General features: G+C 41.7%; 1 protein-coding gene across 3 annotated transcripts in view; it reads left to right on the forward strand.

The window, feature by feature from the left end:
- Positions 1 to 26,283, forward strand: part of ORMDL1 (ORMDL sphingolipid biosynthesis regulator 1) — a 270,270-nt gene that overhangs the window by 180,301 nt on the left and 63,686 nt on the right. Inside the window, exon 4 of one of the 3 annotated variants that reach the window (XM_044304362.1) lies at positions 20,965 to 21,665. The exons of the other annotated variants lie outside the window; for them this stretch is intronic. Within the exon in view, the coding sequence (XP_044160297.1) occupies positions 20,965 to 20,998 (34 nt within the window). The 3' untranslated portion in view covers positions 20,999 to 21,665. Of the gene's footprint in view, positions 1 to 20,964; positions 21,666 to 26,283 lie in introns of those variants that run through there. 3 annotated transcript variants of the gene reach the window in all.

Genomic DNA, 26,283 nt, shown 5'->3' on the forward strand with positions numbered 1-26,283 from the left:
CCTGTTGACTATTTTGAATGAAACGCTTGATTGTTCGATGATCACGCTTCAGAAGCTTTGCAATTTTAAGAGTGCTGCATCCCTCTGCAAGATATCTCACTATTTTTGACTTTTCTGAGCCTGTCAAGTCCTTCTTTTGACCCATTTTGCCAAAGGAAAGGAAGTTGCCTAATAATTATGCACACCTGATATAGGGTGTTGATGTCATTAGACCACACCCCTTCTCATTACAGAGATGCACATCACCTAATGTGCTTAATTGGCAGTAGGCTTTCGAGCCTATACAGCTTGGAGTAAGACAACATGCATAAAGAGGATGATGTGGTCAAAATACTAATTTGCCTAATAATTCTGCACTCCCTGTATGTTAAGTAACCCGTTTAACGCAACTTCTATGGCTGTATTCATGAATGAATAATGTTTTTAGTCTGTTTTAAAGAAATCTAACATATTTAATATTTTTTTCACATCTATTATGTTTATACTATGTTTAAGCAGTCATGATGCAAAAAACGCAATTTTATAAGAAAAGCCACATAGCTAATACTTAAAAACCGCAACATGGCAAATCCGGGTTTTGCATGCATCTGTGGGATAGTCAGATTCCGGTACAGCTTTTGATACTCACCTGGATTAGAGTATATAAGGAGTAGGGGAAATACTGCAAGGTTACCACTGAGGAAGGGGTCACTGTTACATCCCCGAAACGCGTATGGGCCATACCTTGCACCGGCATGCTGGTAAAGAATCTCCCCTGGATATGAGTTTCCGGAAGAAAGACACAAAAAACTCTGACGATACGTGACTTCATTGAGCGCACAGCCAGCCTAGGGTACGGAGTTGGATAAGCGCATAGTCAGCTGACATCCATCATACCACGAATTACCAAGCCCGTACTCAGACAGGAGAACATCGACCAGATTAAGGTAACGCGGATACATAGTAACCACAACTGGGTGGGACGCCACCGTGGTAAGTTACTACATTGTACCTTCTGGACTTCCCTGTGTTATCGAAAAGACTGGTGATTTATGTGTGCGCTGTTATAAAAAGTCAGCAGCAATACCCCTTTGAATTGTGAACACTTAAGGATATTCGCTGTGGACAGGCGTATCCCGTGGAATAGGGATTTCACATGCAGAGACCCACATACGGACTGTGGTCTGCTGGACGTTAATTATTGTTGCTATTGAACGCACTTTCGCACTTTCTACTGCGAGATAGAAGGGACAGTTTATATTAAGACCCACATATAAATTGCGGTTTCTCCACGGTTGGGTTTTAATCATTAATACTATTTGATTATATTATTGCACCATTTACTGAATTTTCACTGGTGCTAATCCATTTTTTATGCTATTGTGTAATATAGTACATAAGGCCGAAAAAAGACATTTGTCCATCCAGTTCGGCCTGTCATCCTGCAAGTTGATCCAGAGGAAGGCAAAAAAACCCTGTGAGGTAAAAGCCAATTTTCCTCACTTTAGGGGAATAAAAATTCCTTCCCGACTCCAATCAGGCAATCAGAATAAATCCCTGGATCAACGATCTCTCTCTAGTAGCTATAGCCTGTAATATTATTAGGCTCCAAAAATACATCCAGGCCCCTCTTGAATTCCTTTATTGTACTCACCATCACCACCTCCTCAGGCAGAGAGTTCCATAGTCTCACTGCTCTTACCGTAAAAAATCCTCTTCTCTGTGTACAAACCTTCTTTCCTCTAGACGCAGAGGATGTCCCCTTGTCACAGTTCTGGGGATAAACAGATGATGGGATAGATCTCTGTACTGACCCCTGATATATTTATACATAGTAATTAGATCTCCCCTCAGTCGTCTTTTTTCTAAAGTGAATAGCCCTAATTTTGATAATCTTTCAGGGTACTGTAGTTGCCCCATTCCAGTTATTACTTTAGATGCCCTCCTCTGGACCATCTCCACCTCTGCTATGTCTGCCTTGTTTACAGGAGCCCAGAACTGTACACAGTACTCCATGTGTGGTCTGACTAGTGATTTGTAATGCGGTAGGACTATGTTCTTATCACGGGCATCTATGCCCCTTCTGATGCAACCCATTATCTTATTGGCCTTGGCAGCAGTTGCCTGACACTGGTTTTTGCAGCTTAGTTTGCTGTTTATTAAAATTCCTAGATCCTTTTCCATGTCAGTGTTACTGAGTGTTTTACCATTTAGTATGTACGGGTGACTTGCATTATTCCTTCCCATGTGCATAACTTTACATTTGTCAGTGTTAAACCTCATCTGCCACTTATCTGCCCAAGCCTCCAATCTATCCAGATCCCTCTGTAGTAGTATACTGTCCTCATCAGTGTAAATTACTTTACACAGTTTAGTGTCATCTGCGAAAATTGATACTTTATTATGCAAGCCTTCTACAAGATCATTAATAAATATATTGAAGAGAATAGGGCCCAATACTGACCCCTGAGGTACCCCACTAGTGACAGTGACCCAATCTGAGTGTGTACCGTTAATAACCACCCTCTGTTTTCTATCATTGAGCCAGTTACTTACCCACATACAGACGTTTTCTCCCAGTCCGAGCATTCTCATTTTATATACTAACCTTTTATGTGGTACAGTGTCAAATGCTTTGGAGAAGTCCAGATACACAACATCCATTGATTCGCCGCTGTCAAGTCTAGAACTTACCTCCTCATAGAAACTGATTAAATTAGTTTGGCATGACCGATCCCTCATGAAGCTATGCTGATTTGGCGTTTTTTGCTTATTTCCGTTGAGATGCTCTAAGATAGGCTCTGATTTTGGACCCTTTTTGAATATTGGCACCACATTTGCCATGCGCCAATCCTGTGGGACATTCCCTGTCAGTATAGAGTCTGCAAATATCAGAAATAAGGGTCTGGCTATGACATTACTTAATTCCCTTAGGATACGGGGGTGTATGCCATCCGGTCCTGGCGATTTGTCTATTTTAATCTTTTTAAGTTGCTGATGTACTTCTTCCTGGGTCAGACAGGACACTTTTAATGGGGAATTTATTTTTACATTCTGCATGTCATCTGACATTTTATTTTCCTCAGTGAATACATTGGAGAAAAAAATATTTAACAGCTTTCTCCTTGTCGCTCTCTGCGACTCCCCCCTCATCACTCATTAAAGGGCCGACACCTTCAGATTTATACTTTTTAACATTTATATAATTGAAGAACATTTTAGGGTTAGTTTTACTCTCTTTGGCAATTAATCTCTCGGTCTCTAGTTTTGCCGCTTTTATTTGTTTTTTACATTTTTTTTCCTTTTATAGTTTTTCAGTGCTTCCGTGCCACCCTCCTGTTTTGGTGTTTTATATGCTTTCTTTTTGTCATTTATTGCTTTCTTTACAGTTTTATTTATCCACATTGGTTTCTTTTTGTCCCTTAACCTTTTATTCCCATACGGTATGTACCTCTCACAATGAGATTTTAGGATGTTTTTAAAGATATCCCATTTTGTGGCTGTATTTTTATTTTTGAGGACTTTGTCCCAGTTAGTTCGGCCTATGGCCTCTCTTAGTTGGCTAAATTTAGCTTTTTTGAAGTTTGGTATTTTTGTTCCTCCCTGTAGAAACTCTCTTTTGAATGATAATTGGATGGTTATTACTTTATGGTCACTATTTCCCAGGTGTCCCCCAACCTGCACGTCTGTTTTTCTGTCAGGCCTATTGGTTAATACTAAGTCCAGTATGGCCGTCCCTCTAGTCGTGTCCTGAACCAGTTGGGAGAGGAAATTGTCTTTGGTTATTGCCAAGAACCTGTTTCCTTTATGAGATATACAAGTTTCAGTTTCCCAGTCTATATCTGGGTAGTTGAAGTCCCCCATAATAACCACCTCATTATGATTTGCCGCCTCGTCTATCTCGTTTATTAGTAGATTTTCTGTGGCCTCCGGTATATTAGGTGGTTTATAGTAAACTCCTATTAGTAATTTATTATTGTTTTTAGCGCCATGTATCTCTACCCACAGTGACTCCACATGTTCATGTCCCTCACTTATATATTTGCGGAGTGTGGGCTTTAGACCGGACTTTACATAAAGTCAGACCCCTCCCCCTCTCCGGTTTTGATGATCCTTTCTGAACAGACTGTAACCTTGTACATTAACTGCCCAGTCATAGCTATCATCCGGCCATGTCTCAGTTATTCCCACTATGTCATAGTCCTCCTCACACATCACTAATTCCAGCTCCCCAGTGTATGTTGATTCATTTATTGCCGAAGCCATTTTGATATTCATGCTGCTAGATATTGCTGCTATTTATTCTATATGTTGCTGTGTTATATTTTTAATATTTTTAAATAAATAATCAAATATTTTAATAATTACACCTCGATAGTGGCTACATATTTAGAGTGCCAGGTCTTTCTCTTTATTTCCATTTTGTCTATAGTATTATCTGAGACTGAGTATAATTTTATATAGATATATATATATATATATATATATATATATATATTTATATATATATATATATATATAGATATATATATATATACAAAAGGAAAACCACAGGCGGCACCACCCTACTGATATATGGGTGCAAAATCCAAAGACGGCAGCAGGTGCTTACCCAGTACTGAAGATACAAAAATTGGACTGCACTCCAAGTATTTTGTGAAGAAAATCTGTGTTTATTCACCCATCTTGTGGCAAAGCGACGTTTCGGCTCCAACTGAGCCTTTCTCAAGCATTGGTTAACAGTGCATAGCAGGTATATAAAGGCGTAACCCTTGTACAATCAATGAAATCACATAATTGGTACTTTACGAATGATAACTGTATACGATACATACATGTGCAAAAACCACATATTTTTTATATATTGCATCAAGTGACATGTGCTTAAACAAATGGCACAAAATCTAAATTGTGTCATATTACAGAGAAATACCGTAGAGTGCATGATTGTTTGCACCAGTAGCTAATTAACATATCATTAGCTAGAATGACAACCATGTGCAACAATACAAGGAATTAATGAATTTTACCCTGATAGCAGGATGGAGACCCCATATACTGTAGCGCCGGTCGGCGCGTCCTGTGCAGTCCAGTGCGCATGTTCCAGCATGCCCGCGTCATTAGTAAAGGACACATTCGAGCACTAGGCCGCCGCCTGCTGATGACATCGGCCGCACATTAATGACGTCCATCGATGTCAGCAAAGGGCCGCGCCTGCGCATTGTTCTCATCACCATGTAACCACCATATTGTTTAAGGGAATCCTGTCGGGAATGATCTTTATTATATATATAAAAGTGTCAAACACCCGTACTGTAATATCAGTTGCTGTGGTCGCTTACCACAATATAGCAGGTGGGATGCGTCATCATCTTTACTCAAAATGACAAACGCACCTCAAATGATCTCACATAGGCACCCGGCACGTCAGTGTCGTTGCCCCTGTGGGATCTTACCCAGCTTTGTTAAGCAACCGTGAGGGTACTCCTCATTATAACAGAGCGTTGTCCACATAAGGATAATATAAGAGAAATTAGATCCCTTCCCTGTTGTTACATAATTCGGCTAGATGGAATACACGTCTGGAATGCACAAAAATATCTAAAATTATATAGATCAAACTAAAATAGTAGATCAAACTAGAGTAGTTTATTCTGGGGCTTATCATCCACTCTCAGGTTCATCCATCTTCCAAAGTATCCTCGGTCTCAGATTTGTCTAAAAAGACAATAAAAAAATGTGTTAGTGACTGTGTGAAACAAAATTGTATTTAAAATATTTTAGTTTTTTCTATATAAAACCAATGTTTCAGTACTACACATATGATAATACACGGAATACATACATGGTACATAAGGGCAAACCGCTGTCCTCACGTAATCCCACCATATCTATAATCAATATTTAAGCCTGCAGGATGAAGGCTTTTTAGAGTTTGAATCCACTGCATTTCCTTTTTCTTTAATAGAGCTATCCGGTCACCACCTCTCCGTGGCATTGGAACATGGTCTATGATCCAACACCTAAGGTCTTTTTCTTTGTGTTTAAATAGCCCAAAGTGTCTTGGGACTGGTAGATCCTTGCGGCCTTTCCTAATTTGTATGACGATGATTATTTAATCTGGTTTTCAGATCTGTGGATGTTTCTCCCACATACAATATTTCGCATGGACAGGATAGCACATAAATAACAAATGAGGTATCGCAGGTTAGATGGAATTTAATGGGGAATACTTGTCCCGTCTCAGGGTGTACAAATGTCTTGGATCTCCGAATCAGTCCACAATTGACACAATGTAGACACGGGTAGCACCCCGTGCCCAATGGTGCCAATGTGGTCTGTAGCACTCTAGATTTAGGGCCCAAATCGGTGGATTCAAACTGCAGTGGATTCAAACTCTAAAAAGCCTTCATCCTGCAGGCTTAAATATTGATTATAGATATGGTGGGATTACGTGAGGACAGCGGTTTGCCCTTATGTACCATGTATGTATTCCGTGTATTATCCTATGTGTAGTACTGAAACATTGGTTTTATATAGAAAAAACTAAAATATTTTAAATACAATTTTGTTTCACACAGTCACTAACACATTTTTTTATTGTCTTTTTAGACAAATCTGAGACCGAGGATACTTTGGAAGATGGATGAACCTGAGAGTGGATGATAAGCCCCAGAATAAACTACTCTAGTTTGATCTACTATTTTAGTTTGATCTATATAATTTTAGATATTTTTGTGCATTCCAGACGTGTATTCCATCTAGCCGAATTATGTAACAACAGGGAAGGGATCTAATTTCTCTTATGTTATCCTTATGTGGACAACGCTCTGTTATAATGAGGAGTACCCTCACGGTTGCTTAACAAAGCTGGGTAAGATCCCACAGGGGCAACGACACTGACGTGCCGGGTGCCTATGTGAGATCATTTGAGGTGCGTTTGTCATTTTGAGTAAAGATGATGACGCATCCCACCTGCTATATTGTGGTAAGCGACCACAGCAACTGATATTACAGTACGGGTGTTTGACACTTTTATAAATATAGATATAAATAAAGATCATTCCCGACAGGATTCCCTTAAACAATATGGTGGTTACATGGTGATGAGAACAATGCGCAGGCGCGGCCCTTTGCTGACATCGATGGACGTCACTAATGTGCGGCCGATGTCATCAGCAGGCGGCGGCCTAGTGCTCGAATGTGTCCTTTACTAATGACGCGGGCATGCTGGAACATGTGCACTGGACTGCACAGGACGCGCCGACCGGCGCTACAGTATATGGGGTCTCCATCCTGCTATCAGGGTAAAATTCATTAATTCCTTGTATTGTTGCACATGGTTGTCATTCTAGCTAATGATATGTTAATTAGCTACTGGTGCAAACAATCATGTACTCTACGGTATTTCTCTGTAATATGACACAATTTAGATTTTGTGCCATTTGTTTAAGCACATGTCACTTGATGCAATATATAAAAAATATGTGGTTTTTGCATATGTATGTATCGTATACAGTTATCATTCGTAAAGTACCAATTATGTGATTTCATTGATTGTACAAGGGTTACGCCTTTATATACCTGCTATGCACTGTTAACCAATGCTTGAGAAAGGCTCAGTTGGAGCCGAAACGTCGCTTTGCCACAAGATGGGTGAATAAACACAGATTTTCTTCACAAAATACTTGGAGTGCAGTCCAATTTTTGTATCTTCAGTACTGGGTAAGCACCTGCTGCCGTCTTTGGATTTTGCACCCATATATCAGTAGGGTGGTGCCGCCTGTGGTTTTCCTTTTGCATGTTATGAGTGTTACCGGCTGAGCACACCATTTACAACCATTTTCTATCTCAAGACTTGTTTTACTGGTTGGTTTTGATCTACCAACATGTTACAACCTGATGCACCCAGTGGCTATGTCTATACACAGGAGGACGCGGAACGCATTATTGGTGGCATCGAGGGAGATGCTGCTTTCCTCACTACCCCATCGTTAAAGGAACTCAGGAGAAAATACGAAAACTTGTCAAGACGGGCATTATCGTTAAAGCTGCATATGACGACCCTTGGGCATTATTATAAAGAACAACGTATTCCGAGAGGTATGCGGTCACATCTCCGCCCCAATCTATTTTCACACAGTGATCCGTATTGCAAACGCTTTGAAGCTCTCTCCAACAAATATTCCATGGACTTCATATTATTAAATATTGAATTTTTACAAGAAGAGGTCGCTTCATTAACCATTGATATGGCACACATTGAACAACAGCTTTGTGCACATATGACAGAGGAACAAATTATCGAGTTTAAAGAGAATTTAAAGGGGCAACTTCAACAGCTACAGATGGAGTTAGAGGATGGAAAAAGGATTAAATGGGCATGCGACATTGAAGATTACAAGAAGGGGGACATATACGGCTGGCAACCAGGCAATTCTCCGTTCAACAATATGAGGGACAACAAAAAAGTGAGGAAAAATATCCAGATACATAAAGGGGAGCCAGAAGTTTTTTTAGGGAACAAAATAGACTCCCAGACAACAAGAGGAGACGAACCAGAAGAGGTGGCCGCCGGCACAGAAGAGACCAACAGAAGTCGCAATATGAAAACCAGGACTCAAATCCAAAAAAAAGAAGAAATAGCGGTAATTAACCTTTCTTCTAAACTATTGACACCTGCACAGGTATCTGTTTTATCTAAAGGATTATCCTTTTGTCCCAATGCAAAAATTAATTGGTTAGATGTTGAGTCTGACTTATGTAATTTTTTTCGCTCTATTAAACTTAGTGTGGTTCCAAGGGAAGGGTGGTGAACAGACAACAAGGTCCAGTGAATTTACATGTAGGATGTTTAATTTGTCAAAGAAAAGTTATTTTAATCCAATTGTAAATGAACCAGCAGTCGATGCGTATATCTCGGCGGTTAAAAATGAGATTGGTGCCCTGAGGGCTCTCCCGCATAACGAGAGCTTCAGGTTTCCCAATCTCACTACGGCCGAGATACATGCACTGACGGAATTAAAGAGGGATACCGAGCTCACGATAAAACCGGCCGATAAAGGCGGTGCCGTTGTGGTACTCGATACGTCTAAATATATCAAGGAGATCTTAAGGCAACTTAATGATGAAAATGTGTATTGTGAGATATCTTGTGACCCTAAGTTTAATATCATGCGTATAATTGATGATTGTCTGACAGATGCAACACAAGCAGGTATTATAGATGAGGGCCTAAAGGAATACCTCACGGTCTCCCACCCCATCACTCCGGTGATCTATGTCCTGCCGAAAGTGCATAAAACAATGGTGGACCCACCCGGGCGCCCCATTGTTTCAGGCACTGATTCAGTGTTCTGTCATATATCTATTTTCTTGGACAGAGTATTACGTAATTTTTTCACAGGGGGACAGTCCTATATTAGAGACACATCAGATTTTTTGAAGAAGCTTAATTCTGTGAACTTGGATATGACTAATGAGATCACTCTGGCATCATTTGATGTGGTGTCTTTATACACCTCCATTAACCATGAGAAGGGTATCACGGCGATACAAAGTATGTTGGATTCGTCATCCATGACGCCTGAGGCGAGCTCGTTTGTCATATCGCTCTTGAGGATAGTATTGGAGCACAACTATTTTCTTTTCCATGACACGTTTTATGTCCAAAAACGCGGCGTGGCGATGGGGTCCAATGTGGCCCCCACATATGCCAACATGTTCATGCGCCGATATGAGGAAGATGTCGTCTATGGGTCCCACCATGCCCAGTATCTTTTGGGCTGGTGGCGATACATAGACGACATCTTCCTCATCTGGACAGGTACGAAGGAACAATTGTCGGATTTTCACCATTACCTCAATGGGATTGATGGCGAATTACAATTCACCTTGACATATTCTAATACCTCAGTTCAGTTCCTAGACACTAACGTTGTGATTTCCAACGGTAAACTTACCACAACATTATATACGAAACCCACAGATAGGAAAATGATACTGAGGTATGAAAGCTGCCACCCCCGCAGCATGGTGAAACACCTCCCACATTCGCAATTTTTAAGAGCTAGACGCATCGTTACCAACAGTGATGCCCTTGAACAGACGGTAGACAACATGGTCACTAAATTTAGACAGCGGGGCTATCCCAATAAATTACTTCAAGAACAGAAACAGAAGGTGTTGACCATGGACCGTGACACTGTATTACAGGGCAAGGGCAACAAGGAAAAACCTGATAAAATTACGTTTGTCTCTACGTATACAGAGTACAGTGACTCAATCAGCAAAATTATAAAAAGACATTGGCCCATATTGGGTAGTTGCCTCAAAAAGATACCTGAGTTTGCAACCTCTCCCCTGTGCGCCTACCGTAGATCTCGCAATATCAGAGACCAATTAGTAAGGGCCAATTTGGGCCCTAAATCTAGAGTGCTACAGACCACATTGGCACCATTGGGCACGGGGTGCTACCCGTGTCTACATTGTGTCAATTGTGGACTGATTCGGAGATCCAAGACATTTGTACACCCTGAGACGGGACAAGTATTCCCCATTAAATTCCATCTAACCTGCGATACCTCATTTGTTATTTATGTGCTATCCAGGTATATAAAGGGTTACGCCTTTATATACCTGCTATGCACTGTTAACCAATGCTTGAGAAAGGCTAAGTTGGAGCCGAAACGTCGCTTTGCCACAAGATGGGTGAATAAACACAGATTTTCTTCACAAAATACTTGGGAGTGCAGTCCAATTTTTGTATCTTCTATATATATATATATGTGTATATATATAGCGCCTGTATATATAATTATACTCAGTCTCAGATAATACTATAGACAATATACTGTCATTGAGTATAATTTTATACATACATATATATATATATATATATATATATATATATATATGTATGTGTACTATGCAGCTGTACCTGCCATTGCTGCAGGCTGCCAATGTACTGTATTCTTAACTTAATACACTGCTTTAACTCTTTGAGTGTAACCTGGGCTGGGCCTGGTGCTATTGCCACTTCCTGACTCAAGAATCTGCTGGTGGAGGCTGACTCAGAGACCCTGGATCAGAGGTCGCAATAACGCCTGGACAAGCGTCATAGACGCCTGTTCGGGCCATTGTACTCCCTGGAAAAAGTCTAAGGTGTACCAATACGCCTTAGACTTTTCCCTGCCATTTATCAGCACTGTGAACAGCAAGGCCAGCTGCCTGAAACAACCAATAACAAGGCTCCTCACAGTAAGGAGCTTTGAGATTGGTCAGTTTGAGCCGGCTGCCAGAGCTTATGGCACACTGCTCTGAAGTGAGGAATGAGGTGCGCGATCCTCACTGGCAGGGTAAGTGAGCTTGCTGTGAAATTTAGTGGGGGTCCCGGATCTGAGCATTTTTTCCTCTCTAACGATGAGTCTGAAGCGCTCAGCAAGTGCTGTCTCTCTCCTCCCTGCTGAGTGCGTTAGTGAAGACTGCCTCAATAGACGGTCTAGAGGACAGTCTTCACTACCGCACCCAGCAGTGTGGAAAAGTGGCTGAGCGCTTCAGACTCCGGCCTATAGAATTCAGCGGGGGTCCCAGCGCTAGACACGCCAACAGGAGACCTCCATACAACCGGACAGACGTGTCACCTGTAGACCTCTACCTATGTCACTTGTCAGCTTTGTTATGAATCCATCAATGATTCATTGCAGCATGTTCCATCAGATGCTGAACTAGAGAGATTGTGTGCTATAAGGATTTCTTCTTTAATGTGGTGGCACACGGTGCTACACGTGGTACGCATGTGGCCATTTACAGCCTCCAGAACATACAGTCATTCTGCCAAGCGCATTAAGTCTTCGCTGTAAAAGTGTATAATCCATTAACCACAGCGGTGGTGGCAATTTTGTGGCATGAGATAGCGCAACAGGGTCATGAAATACAAACTCCCCTTTATAGCAAGATCAAGCATAACACAAAATGACAGCCTCTAGATCAGGGATCAGCAACCTCTGGCACTCCAGGTGTTCTGAAACTACAACTCCCAGTATCCTCCTTTCACTTCTTTGGAAGTTCCAAGAACAGCTGAGCAAGTGTGCATGCTGGGTGTTGTAGTTTTGCTGGAGTGCCAAAGGTTGCTGAACCCTAGATCAGTGGTTATCACTGCGTGATGACATCATCCAGATCCACAACATGTGACTGTGGCCGTGCAAAGGTATGTGCCCGGGTCTTTCGCTTGTGCCCTTGGCACCAGCATGCACCACCATCCATTGTGCCTGTATCCTGCTCTGCCAGTGCCTCAGGTCTCTTCAGAGTTTACCAACAGCCTCGGTGGCACCGACATACCCACCTGAGAGGTCATCTACAAGGACTTAACTTTGGTGGGCAGCAATGGCCACATGATGGATGGCATACCACAGTGACCAGCGGCACAGAAACAGCAGCAAAAATTTAAGGGATTGTCCCAAGATCAACACTATTTACTTATCCATACTTGACCCAGAGACACTAGAACATGGTAACCAAGGTGGGACCCCCAGCGATCATGTACTTGAAGGTGACATATCTGTTTTAGTAACGACTTGCATTTCCCATGCAATAACAATTTTGGTGAGTCAATTCTTGTGACTCTATATTGTACCATTCCTCTATTATTCCTACTAGCACTTATGAACGAATTGCTAGTAGTCTGCAAGAAAGGTCCAGCTGGATGTTACCAGTTGACAGCACTAATTTAATAATGTCAGGCTGCACAGGGACACCCCCATCTGCACCTTTACTGCAAACTGCCAGCAAGTCATTCATAACTAATAACAGTAATAACAGAGTAATTGTGCAACATAAGGTCATAAGAATAGATGCTCCAGGATTGTTATTACACGGGGGTGCAAGTAGCCACCAAAACAGACAAACTCGGAGAGGTTAGTGGTCCTCTTTAACGACAGGTGATAAATATCGATCTTAGGACAAACCCTTTAAGCCTCATAAAATCACTGCAACAGTGACCTCAGTGGTGCCGACCCCTCAGTGGTACCGCCCCCCTCAGAGCAGCAGTGACCTCAGCTAAATTTAAAATTGTCTAAATTTGCTATTTATGCATGGAAGACAGTTCTAGACTACTAGTAATGGTTTCCCTGCATAAATAGCAACCCCTTAATGTTATGTAGGCCTTCGTATTAACTATTTTAATTACTGTGACTTTCATACTCCTCATCAGCTAAAAATACTCCTCAAAAATTGTAAGAGGATTATTTTTACCCTTCCAGAAAGAATATAGCGCAATCTCTGCTCTGGATTCTTCTTTCTGTGCCAGTGAGTGAGACAGAGACAAAGAAAATGGCGCTAGCTTCCGCACTCTTCTGCTTTAAGTCTCTCCTGCTCCCGCCTGAAGTAAACAGACGCACGCAGCAGTGCTGTGAGTCACAGCCTGTGACGTCACCTCACACAGCGCACTGGGCATTACAGGGAAGTCTGCAGCCATAGCAGAGCTCAGTGGCACTTTTAATTAGCCTGTAGATGCCAACGGCGCCCCCCCTCTTCTTGATTAACACACGTGCCCCGTGCGGTCGCACCCCTCGCCCGCCTATAGAAATGGCCCTGATCATGCTATGCAGTTGATAGATCCTTTCTGGTTGTAGAAGTGCTGGTGTTGGTTCTCCTTTGAGTTCCTGCTCGTCTGCGTACTTCGGAGGTAAGGGTTTTTTCCTTATTTCTTGTTTGTTGTATTCTGCTATATTTTAGTATTAGGCCTGAGGGAGTCTCCTGTTCCTTCAGCTGGGAAGGAACAGGACATCTTTTGTCCTGACACTATTTCCAGGGCCCTTTAGGGTCAGTTAGGGTGCTAGGTTCCTGCGTATGAACATTCCTACCATATCATACAGATAGTAGTCAGGGCTCGGTTTAGGGATTCACTAGGTGGTGACCTTTCCCCTTTTCTTAGTTTCCAGGCCTAGTTCCTTTTTCCCTTCCCTCTTGTGGTCGGTGTGGAGTTTACTACCCACACTGCACCGTGACAGCTGATCGGCGTTGGACCCCCTCTGATCAGATACTGATTACTTAGTTCAGAGAATAGGTCATCAATATAAAAATCTCAGAAAACCCCTTTAATAACTAATTTGTGAAGTATCACTATCCGTCTCAAAAGCAGAGAAAATGTAATTTAGAAAATAGCACATTTTTCCAAATTTTTCTTAATTTTTTTTTTTTTTTTTATAAGTAAAGGTAAAACCTATCGACTCAAATTCACCACTAACATGAAGTATGATATGTCACATGAAAACAGTCACAGCTTCCTCGTTGTAAAAGCCAATGAAGGGGCTGCAAGTGGCCAAATATGGAGTGATTTTGTGCTGTTCAAAACAGCTGCAATCACTTCCATGTTTACAGAGGGACAGAGGGCTTTGGTATAGTGTCCCCAGTAAGTGCTGCAATTAACTACTAAAGCATACCAGCCAATCGCAGCCCCAGAGGGGCATATATTTTAGCAAGAACCTCTCTGCATGCTGCCAATTCAGTTGATATTGCATGCATAGAGGTTCTGTGACCTGCTGTGCGGTGACCTACTGGGACTTGTGATGCACCTGTGCACTCTGATGTACTGGGTTAATGTGCTAAAACTATGTCTCTCAAACTGCTTGCATTGATCTTAATTTGTGTATTTGCAGCAATTGCAGAATCCTTGACCCCTTATCCCCTGTGCAGTTTTGTGCGGATGCCAATTGCCAAGTCATCCATTACTTTTTATTTATTTTTTTCAGCCCTGTACCAATTTTTCTTTACCGGAGTCATAAGTCACTGATCAGCACCTCTGCTCAGCTTTGGTGCAGGGAGTTTTTTTTTATTCATCTGTGCTCCTTTTTTGTCCCTTTTTTTTTATTTTTTTTATTTTTTTATTTTTTACACCTTTGCTGTGCGCATCCTGCAGTGGCTGAGCACTGATAAGTATCATACATTGTACCTATATATACAGCTCTAGAAAAAAATGAGACTATTCAATTTTTTCTTAAATCGTTATCTCCACATGTATGGCAGCCATTCCATTCTAGTGTTGGTTGAATTCCATCACAGGCACACCACATTTTACTTATTCAGGTGCAGATTAGGTAATCACCTAAACCAAACCTAAGCAAAATCATAAAGACCACTGCTTTTGATCTTGATCATGACTGTTTTTTTGTTATAGAACCTTCTACAATAGTACCAATAATTATCCCCCGTCCCTACCTATAAAACAATTAAAACCCCTCATCCAAAAGAAAAAAACATTCTGTCCATTGTCCATTCTCCCTCTTTCCCTTCGGTCTCAATGGATCCATCCAGGGCCACTACATATGCAGGGATTGTTGAGAAAAATTTACTACCCACTATTAGAAAAAATTTCCCAAGGACTCATCCGGTCACATACCCCCCAGGACCACCCTCTAAGGCCTCTAGCAGAACATCGAAACAATCAGTATCTGTAATAAATAATACACCAAGTGACCCCAACAGATCCATCTATGGCACCCCTGTGGGGAACCTTACATCATGTAAACAACACTCGCCGACCCTACCGGTGAGATCCCCAGTCAAAAAACTACATATGCATGAAACCAATTCCATTCCTCAATCCACACCTCAGTCTACTCATTTATCCACATCTTTCGATATCTCCACACATTCAGTATCCATCAGTAGTCTAGACAATTTTCTGGCATTACCGTCCAGCCTTGCGGAAAGTACTTTTTTAGACCAGGTCTCGCCAACAGCACCAAGAGTCCAGAGTCCTCAAATCCCTTTGCGAAAAACTTGGGAAACAGCACAACTCCTAAGTCCATTACTAACACACATCAGCCCAAATATGATAAATACCCATCAGAATCTTCGGTCCATGAAGATCACACAATTCTACTCACCGGTGATATCAACCCGAAAAAGACCCATTTCCGGCCAAGAGTCTGCAGAGGAGGAAAATACAGAAACACCACTAAAAAAGAAGTCAAGGGCCCGAAATATGGAGAGGAGTCCCACATAACTCAACCGTCATCCCCAAGCCACCTTGAAAGATCAAAAGGTATATTCAACCTATCCAAACACATTTTACAACATAACGAGATAGAACTACTGAGTAGAGGACTTTCTTTCTGTCCTACAGACATAATAGATCCATTAGAATTTTTTGTTGATCTAAACCAGTTTATGAGGAAACTCACCCTCAAAAGGCATTTTGCAGGAAAGACTGCTGCACAATTGAAAGTGGAAGACAAAATAGAACCCTCCACCCCGATGTGTCAACCCATCCAATGTGATCTCAAGGGAAAATCTTCCTTTTACCCCTTAGAAAGTAGGGGGGCCCACATAGAATATTTCTATAATATAGTACAGGAAGAATTAAAGATTGCACTCACTGAACAAAAAGGGGACAGGAAAAAAGATCCTTCTGTCGCCCACTCCAAGAAAAGTCATCAACAACAAAAAAAATCTAAATTCAAATGAGCAGAAGGCACTAAAAAGCCTTAAGGCCAATAAAGAAATCGTTATAAAGAATGCGGACAAAGGAGGAGGGGTGGTAGTTATGAACTCCGACTACTATTTGACAGAATCCTATCGGATTCTGATTACTATAGACCATTAAAAGAAGACCCAACGAAATCCTTCAAGAAATCCCTATTCGATCTTATAGATTCTGGATACTCTGGGGGAATTATTGATAAAAAAAAAACTAAGATCCTTTTTGAAAACCGCACATCCGTCAATATCTAGATTTTACTTTTTACCCAAAATCCACAAAAATCTCCAAAATCCACCTGGAAGACCGATTATTTCAGGAGTGGGCTGTCTGACCGCCAACCTTTCTGCTTATGTAGACAGCTATCTGCAGAAATATGTACCCCTACTCCCTTCATATATAAGAGACACATCTCACCTCATGGACTCCTTAGAATCTTTTCATTGGGAGGAAAATTACGTCTGGGTAACTCTTGATGTTTCGGCCCTGTACAGTAACATACAGCATGATTTAGGGATTACTGCTATTTCTCAGACTTTATCTGAGGATCAACATATGCCAGATCATCAAAAAGAATTCCTTCTAAAAGCAATTGAATTCATACTTCAGAATAATTATTTTACATTTAACGAAAAATGTTATATTCAAAAACAGGGAACAGCGATGGGCACTAAGTTTGCCCCATCTTATGCCAATCTCTTCATGGGGGTCTTCGAACAAAAATTTGGCCTGTTGACACATCCACAAATCAAGTTTTACCGTTGCTTCATAGATTACATCATCTTTGTATGGCAAGGCAGTAGTAATGATCTAGTCCAATTTATTGATTTCATTAATTCCAACCATTGGAATCTATCATTTACTATGGAACACAATCCAATGGAGGTAGTGTTCCTTGATCTGCATTTAAGCATCAAAAATAATAAAGTCATCAGTAAAACCTATTTTAAAAATGTAGATGCCAATAGTTTTCTTGACTATAGGAGTTGCCATCAGTCCTAAATGGAAACGGAACATCCCCTATAGTCAAATGAAAAGGATTAGGAGGAACTGCACAGGCGACCAAACTATAAAAACTCAGGTAAAGGAATTAAAAGAAAGGTTTAAAGAAAAAGGCTGCCCAAAGAAACTTCTAATGGACTCCAGCAAGAGAGTATACCAAATCTCACAAAAAGAAAGTCTGAAGCCTAAACCAAAATCCTCTATATTGGAAACAAAAAACAAAGATAAGTTTCGAGGTTCAAGTTTGATCACTCGTTACAGTTCCCAACACTCACTTATCAGGCAAATCCTAATAAAATATTGGCCAATTTTATTAAAGGACCCAATACTAGGCAAACTGATTCCTCCAACACCTGTTTTGATATTCAGAAGGGCCAAAACCTTAAAGAATCTGCTAGCTCCCTCCTGTCCAAAACTCGAGAGGAACCTCTCCCACTGTATAAAAATGACTGAGACCTCCAAAGAAACCATCCGGAAATTTTAAGTGTAACAACATGAGATGTAAATGCTGCAATATGTTAACAAACGGTAAAAAGGAAGTAACCATTTCCCCCAATAATTAAGTCTTTAATATTAAACAGAGATTAGATTGTGGAACAACTGATGTCATCTACCTCTTACGTTGTCCTTGTAACCTCCTCTATGTGGGCCGGACCATTCAATCTGCACGTGAGAGGATGAATGAACATCGGTCGAATATTATGAGGAAGGTAACAACCCATAGTGTATCCAGGCACTTCGCGATGTTTCATGAGGGAGATCCATCAGGTCTAACAGTCACATTACGTCACATTACTAGAGAAAATCCCATCATTCTCTATGCCGCAAGGAGATGTACTGGATCTTTCGCCTCAACACCCTAACACCATTCGGTCTTAATGAATCACTTGAATATACTAATTACTGAACTTAACATCTATTTTTCTGTATAACACTGCTCAGATACCTTTTATTAATGTTTTTTATTTATAATTATTTTTTTTATATTTTTTATATCTATGGAATATCAACTGCTCATAGTGCTTTTTATATATATATACAATTCAATAATAATTATTTATGTATTTATTTATAGAATGTCAACTGTTCATATTGGTATTATTGCAAACTCCCCTTTCCTCAAAATATTTATACCTTGATTATCATTATAATTATTAATATGCCCATTATCATTTAATATTTGATTCAGACCTATCATCCCACTTAGAAACTGTCCACTCCTTCATTATTTATTATAGCCCAGAAAGGTCACTTATCCCTAGATAGCTATCAAAATATATCCTAAGGTCCCCCCAGCTAATTGGGTTCATAGTTCATTATATCAATATAATAGTAGGAGAAACAAACATAGACGCAATGTATACACCCATCCCATATAGCCAACCAATGTGGAGATACACATGCACCACACACAGCCAATCATCGGGGGGGTTGCGTTCCAGGTTGGAACGCACCGCATCAGCGTTTATACTACATCCGGCCTGTCATCCCCGGAAGTTACATCCTCCTGTCACCGGAAGAAGATGGCGGTGCGTTCCACAATGGAACGCATCGGACCACCGGACGTTTCCAGTCCGGTAACTGTGTGAGGCAACCTGAGTTATGTGAAGTAGACTGAGCCCCTGTCCCCCTCTACCCTTGCCCCTGGGGATAAGTGCCCATAGATAAATATAAAACGTTTTTTCCTTTTTTCAAAAAACGGACAACAGGAAGTAAATGGCGGTGCGTTCCACAGTGGAACGCATCACAACTATGAATACTCAATATCCCACTAAAGATGTCTGTGGTTTTAATTTTAATGTAATAGAACCGTAGACCTTCCCCCAGTATCACCCAGACTGCAGAAAAAGAAATACAGATAAAATAAAAATTCAAATACCCCAGGAAAACAACCCACTTCTAAGTATACAAACAGGAAGTGGGAGGAGCCTTAGACATACACCAAGACACATGTGCAAACTAGCAGGCTACCTACAAATACCCCATAAAAACAATCCACTCTAAATATTCCAGACTGGTCTTAGAAACTTGTTCCAAGCACTCCTGAAGGTATGAATTAATTCAATCATTTTGGGATATACAAATCCAATACTTATTTAGAATTCCTTTCTTTATATATATATATATATATATATATATATATATATATATATATATATATATGTGTGTTTTTCCTGTATATGTATTTAGGTTAAAAAAGGTTTTTGTTGCACAATATATATTTTTATCCCTGTATACGTGCATATCGATTTTCTATTAATGGTCCACTGGATTCTTTTCATTCACTCTTGCATAGTCGGTATCATGAAGCCCGATGTATTGTAAATTTTGTTCTGTATATTTATCTCTATGATGCACTATGTACGCCGAATGAAAATGGGGGGGAAAGAGAAAGCAATTTCTCACATTGATATAGACATATGGATGTTTGTATGTCTGTGTATATACATGCTCATGCACATATGGGTGTATGTGTCCATATAGACATATGTTTGTGGTTTTTGTTTTTATATAAATCTTTTATATTTATTATATTTATTTATTTGTTATAATTCGCATTATCATCACGTTTAGTGACTGAGGGAATTTGGCGCCTATTTCGTGTTTTCTTTTTCTTTTTAACGGGTGTGAAGGGTTCTCCCCTTTTTCTTTTTTTTTTTTTTTCCGTTCTACACCACCTCTATCTTTTGTTATAGAACCAGCTGGATGGCAATAGCAATACTAGTAGTACCTAAAAGTAAGTGTGATAAAAAATTGCTACAGACCATGCCAAAAGAGTTGAAAATAATAGTTCTGAGTGAGAAAAAAAATGGTTCCATTCTAGATTTATAGGCAGAGGGATACAGTAAGCATTGGATTGCTTTCATTTTTCAAATTTCAAAGACAGCGGCTTATAAGAACAAGGTCAAGCAGCAAACATTGGGAACAACAAAGCTACAGATTGGCAGAGGGCAGAAAAGACTTTCTACTGACCGTGATGATCGCCACCTCATTTGAATCTCACTTAACAACTGTAGGATGACATCAAGTGATCTACAAAGAGAATGGCAAGCAGGACCCTGGTTGACATGCATGGCAAGGATGGTTCGAAACAGGCTTCTAGAGGAAGAGCTGAAGTCATGCAAAGCTAGTAAAAAGCCCTTCATCAATTAGGAGCAAAGAAGAGCCATGCTGAATTTTGCAAAAAAATACAAGGATTGGAACATAGAGGATTGGAATAAGGTCACCATCTCTGAGTCTAATTTTCAGCTTTGCCCAACAACAGGTCATGTATTGGTTAGACGGAGACCTGTAGAGGCATACAAGCTACAGTGTCTCACACCCACTGTGAAATTTGTTGAAGGATCGGTGATGATGTGGGGCTGTTTCAGCAAGGCTGATTTGATTTTGTGAAGGACACCTGAATCAAGCAGTGTCCAGAGTTATCCTGGAAGAAAACGTGCTTCCTTCTGCTCTGACAATGTTCCCAAACTCTGACAATTGTGTTTGTGTTTTTTTTCCAGCAGGATGATGTTCCATGTCAAACAACCAGGTTAATCAAGGTGTAGATGAAGGACAACCCGATCAAAACCCTGTCATGGAGCCTAATCTCCAGACCTGAACCCCCATTGAAAACCCCTGGAACCTCAAGAGGAAGATGGATGAACTTCTGCTCTAAGAGTGGCATAAAGTTACCCAACAGCCCTGTGAAAGACTGGTGGAAAGCATGCTAAGACTTATGAAAGCTGTAAAAATCAGGGTTATTCCATAAAATATTGTTTTCTGGACTCAATGTCTGTTCAGTGTGTGCCATTGTATACCTTGTGGGCTGGTTGCTGTGTTCTTTGCATACTGACCACGGAATCTTGTGTGTGTAATCTGCAACTGTGACTTGTATCTATCCTTTTTCTGTATCTGCATAGAGAAGCTATTTGTTACTGTACATGTCTGTTCACCATTTACTATTGTCGTGTTGGGTTGTTGCTTGATACTTGTGGATATGTAGCTAGCATGATTTCTCAGTATGACAGTGCACATTCACTTCGGTCAGTGTGTACTGGCAGTGGTTGTGATTTGCACTACTGTGACATGTATCTTTCTTTATTCTGGTCCTTGTGGGATTAATTCCCTCCTATCTGATTCTGCACCTGTTGTCCATGAGTTTAAAGGGAACCCGTCATCAACTTTATGCTGACCGTACTGAGACAGAAATGCTGATTTCAGCGGTTGCTGAGAACCAGCATCATAATCATTGCAGCCCAGGCCTTGAAAAAATCTACCTTAGAAGAGTCATGGTTATTCATACTCTCCTGCACTCACCCATCTGCTGATGATTGGCAGTTCTCTCCTAGACAGAAAGGGAGGTAGAAGCCTGTCATCAGAAGGTGGGCAGGGAGTGCAGGAATTTGTGACTAACCATGACTCTTCTCAAGTAGAAGACTCTTTTCAAGGCCTGGGCTGCAATGATTATGTTGCTCTTTCTCATCAACCACTTACTTTTAGCTGATGTTTGACACACTGCTGAAATCAGCATTTCTGTCACTACTTTATGCTGCCCTCAGTATGGTCAGCATAAAGTTGATGACAGGTTCCCTTTTAAGTCTGCTACATATGTTCCAGTGTTCTGTGTCAGGTGTTGGTTCCTTGTTCTGTGTCTGTCACGGATGGTGTTGCAGAAAGCTGGAACTTATAAATAAACATCCGACTGGCTTGATCCCAAACTAAGGAGCATATGGGTGAGCCCTATAAAACCCCTAGAGTTCTCCCTGACTGCTATGCCCATGCAAAGGTCTTTATGGTAGACGAGTGCATGTCCACGTACCTCATACTATGTGACACCTGAAAATCCTATAATAGTGAGGGGACACTACCACCAGCTCCCTGCACTTAATACGGACGGAGTCAGGGTCACCTAGAATCAAGCCAGCAAGGAAACACAAATAAAGGAAACAGACTTATCTTAAGAATCAGCAGAAGCATCATTCAGCAGTGAACACAATCCAAGAAGAAGTGTAAACCGCAAAGTGAGGCAGTATGGGAGGGAATATAAAGGGTGACAATTAGTGTAAATAGGTGACAGCTGGAAGGAAAGGAGATGACAAAGTGAAACCAAAACAAAGAACTTCATGCAGGTAGAGAAGAACATCTAACAGATCTCACAGAAGTGGCGGTGACAGTACCCCTCCCTCTACGGGTGGACTCTGGACACTCAGAGCCCACCTTCACAGGATGAGACCTATGGAAAGCCCTGATAAGACAAGTGGCCTTAATGTCTGCCACTGGGACCCACATCCTCTCCTCAGGACCAAAACCCTCCCAATGAATGAGGTACTGGAGAGAACCACGGATAATGCGAGAATCCACAATCCTAGAGACCTGAAATTCAAGATTACCATCAACAACAATCGGAGGAGGAGGCAAAGAGGAGGGTACAGTGGGTTGGACATAAGGTTTTAATAGGGACCTGTGAAAAACATTATGGATCTTCCAAGTCTGAGGAAGATCAAGACTGAAGGCAACGGGATTGATGACGGACAAGATCTTGTAAGGCCCAATAAACTTAGGACCCAACTTCCAGGAGGGAACCTTCAGTTTGATATTCTTTGTAGACAACCACACCAGATCACCCACATTCAGGTCCGGACCAGGCACACGTCTCTTATCCGCCACACGCTTATATCTCTCACTCATCCTCTTCAGATTACCCTGAATCTTTTGCCAAATAAATGACAAAGACTAGGAAAATCTCTCCTCATCAGGTAAACCAGAAGATCCCTCTCCAGAGACTGCCCAAAACTGTGGATGAAACCCATATGCAACAAAAAATTGTGACTTATCAGAGGACTCCTGGCAACAGTTATTTAAAGCAAACTCGGCAAGGGACAGAAAAACACCAATCCTCCTGATTCTCCACCACAAAACAGCGCAGATATATCTCCAGATTCTGATTGACGCGTTCGGTCTGACCATTCGACTGCGGGTGAAAAGCAGAAGAGAACGACAACCGAACCCCCAAGCGAGAACAGAAGGCCTTCCAGAATCTGGAAACAAATTGCGTGCCACTATCAGAAACGATGTCTGAAGGAATGCCATGCAATTTAACAATGTGATCAACAAATGCTTGCGCCAGTGTCTTAGCATTGGGTAACCCAGAAAAGGGAATGAAATGCTCCATTTTGCTAAAACGGTCCACTACTACCAGAATCACAGTCTTCCCCGAGGAACGAGGCAGGTCCGTAATGAAGTCCATGGACAGATGCGTCCAAGGACGGGAAGGAATGGGTAACGGGAGGAGAGAATCCGATGGCCGTGAATGAGGGACCTTGGCACGAGCGCAGGTCTCGCAGGCTGCCACAAAACCCTCAACCGTCTTACGAAGAGCCGGCCCAGCAAGGACAGTATCGTGGTGCTCCTTAAAAATCTTGTGTCGTAAAGCGAGAGGCACAAACAACCTTCCAGGGGGAACAAAGATCAGGAGCCTCTGCCTGGGCTGCCTGAGCCTCTGCCTGGGCTGCCTGAACCTCTGCCTCCAAATCAGGATAAAGAGCCATCAGCGAAAATGGGACCCGGGTCTTCAAATTCCCCCCCGGAAAACAATGTGACAGGTCATCCGCCTTCACATTTTTAACCCCAGAGCGGAACGTAACAACAAAATTAAACCTAGAAAAGAACAAAGACCATCTGGCCTGTCTCTGGTTAAGACGCTTGGCCGATTCCAAGTAGGCCAGATTCTTATAGTCTGTAAACACGGTAATAGGGTGTCTGGCTCAATCTAACCAATGGTGCCATTCCTCAAAAGCTAATTTGATGGCCAACAACTCCCTATCTCTCACATCGTAATTTCTCTTTGCAGAGGAGAATTTCCTTGAGAAAAAGGCACACTGTCGCCATTTGGCAGGAGAGGGACCCTGAGATAAGACCTCACCCACACCAACTTCAGAAGCATCCACCTCAACAATAAAAGGTAGAGAGACATCAGGTTGTACTAAGATGGGCGCGGAAGCAAAACTCTCTTTGATACTAGAAAAGGCTTTAAGCGCATCTACCGACCACAAATAAAAATCTACCACCTTTATAGTCATACCAGTGATTGGCTTAACAACAGAGGAATAATTCAAAATGAACTTTCTGTGATAATTGGCAAAAACCGCATCAGCGCCTTCTGATTCTCAGGAAGCTCCCAATCAAGCACACCTTCTCAGGGTCCATGCAAAAAACAGAAGCAGAGAGAAGAAAACCAAGAAATTGAATCTCCAGAACCGCAAACACACATTTTACCAGTTTAGCGTACAATTTCTTTTCCCGCAGAATCAGCAAGACCTGACGTAGGTGGTCTCAATGAGTCTTGAAATCAGGAGAAAAAATCAAAATGTCATCCAGATGCACCAGTACAAATTACCCCATTAAATGATGAAAATATACCGTGGCTCACCCTCGAATTTTCCAGCTCTATGAAGCGTAGATCTCAATGTCTCTCACAGGAGATGTTTGTAATCTTCGCCGCAGGATAGCAGCTGTAGCATAATGTCAGCTCAAATCAGATGCTGGTTTCACTCTGGTTCGAGTGTAAAGTGCTCAGTGCTCTTAAAGGGCCCAGTGTCCTATATAGAGCCGCGTTCAGAATATAAAGTATAATCACTTTATGGTGGTCTTAGGTGGGTAGTTGTAGATCCAAACATGGCCAGATGCATTTCGAGGTCACAACCTCTTCCTCAGTGGCTTTGTTTTAAAATGCAACTACCCCCTTCTTAGGCCTCTTTCACACTTGCGTTGTCCGGATCCGGCGTGTACTCCTCTTGCCGGAGGTACACGCCGGATATGGAAAAACGCAAGTGTACTGAAAGCATTTGAAGACGGATTCAAAATGCTTTCAGTGTTACTATGGCAGCCAGGACGCTATTAAAGTCCTGGTTGCCATAGTAGGAGCTGGGAGCGGTATACTTACAGTCCTCGCGGCTCCAGAATGATGTCAGAGCGCCCCATGCGCATGGATGACGTGCCATGCGATCACGTCATCCATGCGCCTGGGGCACCCTGACGTCACTCTGGAGCGCCCCGGGAGCCGCACGGACGGTAAGTATGCTGCTCCCCCGCTCCCCGCTACACTTTACTATGGCTGCCAGGACTTCAGCATCCCGGCAGCCATGGTAACCATTGAGAAAAAGCTAAACATCGTATCCGGCAATGCGCCGAAACGATGTTTAGCTTAAGGCCGGATCCGGATCAATGCCTTTCAATGGGCATTAATTCCGGATCCGGCCTTGCGGCAAGTGTTCAGGTTTTTTGGCCGGAGCAAAAAGAGAGCAGCATGCTGCGGTATTTTCTCCAGCCAAAAAATGTTCCGTTCCGGAACTGAAGACCTCCTGATGCATCCTGAACGGATTTCACTCCATTCAGAATGCATTAGGATAATCCTGATCAGGATTCTTCCGGCATAGAGCCCCGACGACGGAACTCTATGCCAGAAGACAAGAACGCAAGTGTGAAAGAGCCCTTATATAGTCAGTGACTTTCTATCCCACCTAAGACATGGTCTGGAATCCAATGATTTCCATCCAATCACCCAAAATTTATTCCTCACCTGTTGTGGTGAGATTTTTGCTCCATCTGGAGGAATTTAGTTTTCTTTTTCGAAATAGGAATACTCTTTAATCACAATTGTATAGAGGTTCAAACTTCATATCCCATGCATCTAAAAATACATTTTCCATTTAATAAAAGTATACATAAGGCCTGTTTTTAAAAATCAGTGCCATGTATACAGGGAGTGCAGAATTATTAGGCAAATTAGTATTTTGACCACATCATCCTCTTTATGCATGTTGTCTTACTCCAAGCTGTAT

This window comes from Bufo gargarizans, chromosome 8, assembly GCF_014858855.1.
Source record: "Bufo gargarizans isolate SCDJY-AF-19 chromosome 8, ASM1485885v1, whole genome shotgun sequence".
Classification (NCBI taxonomy): Eukaryota; Metazoa; Chordata; class Amphibia; order Anura; family Bufonidae; genus Bufo; species Bufo gargarizans.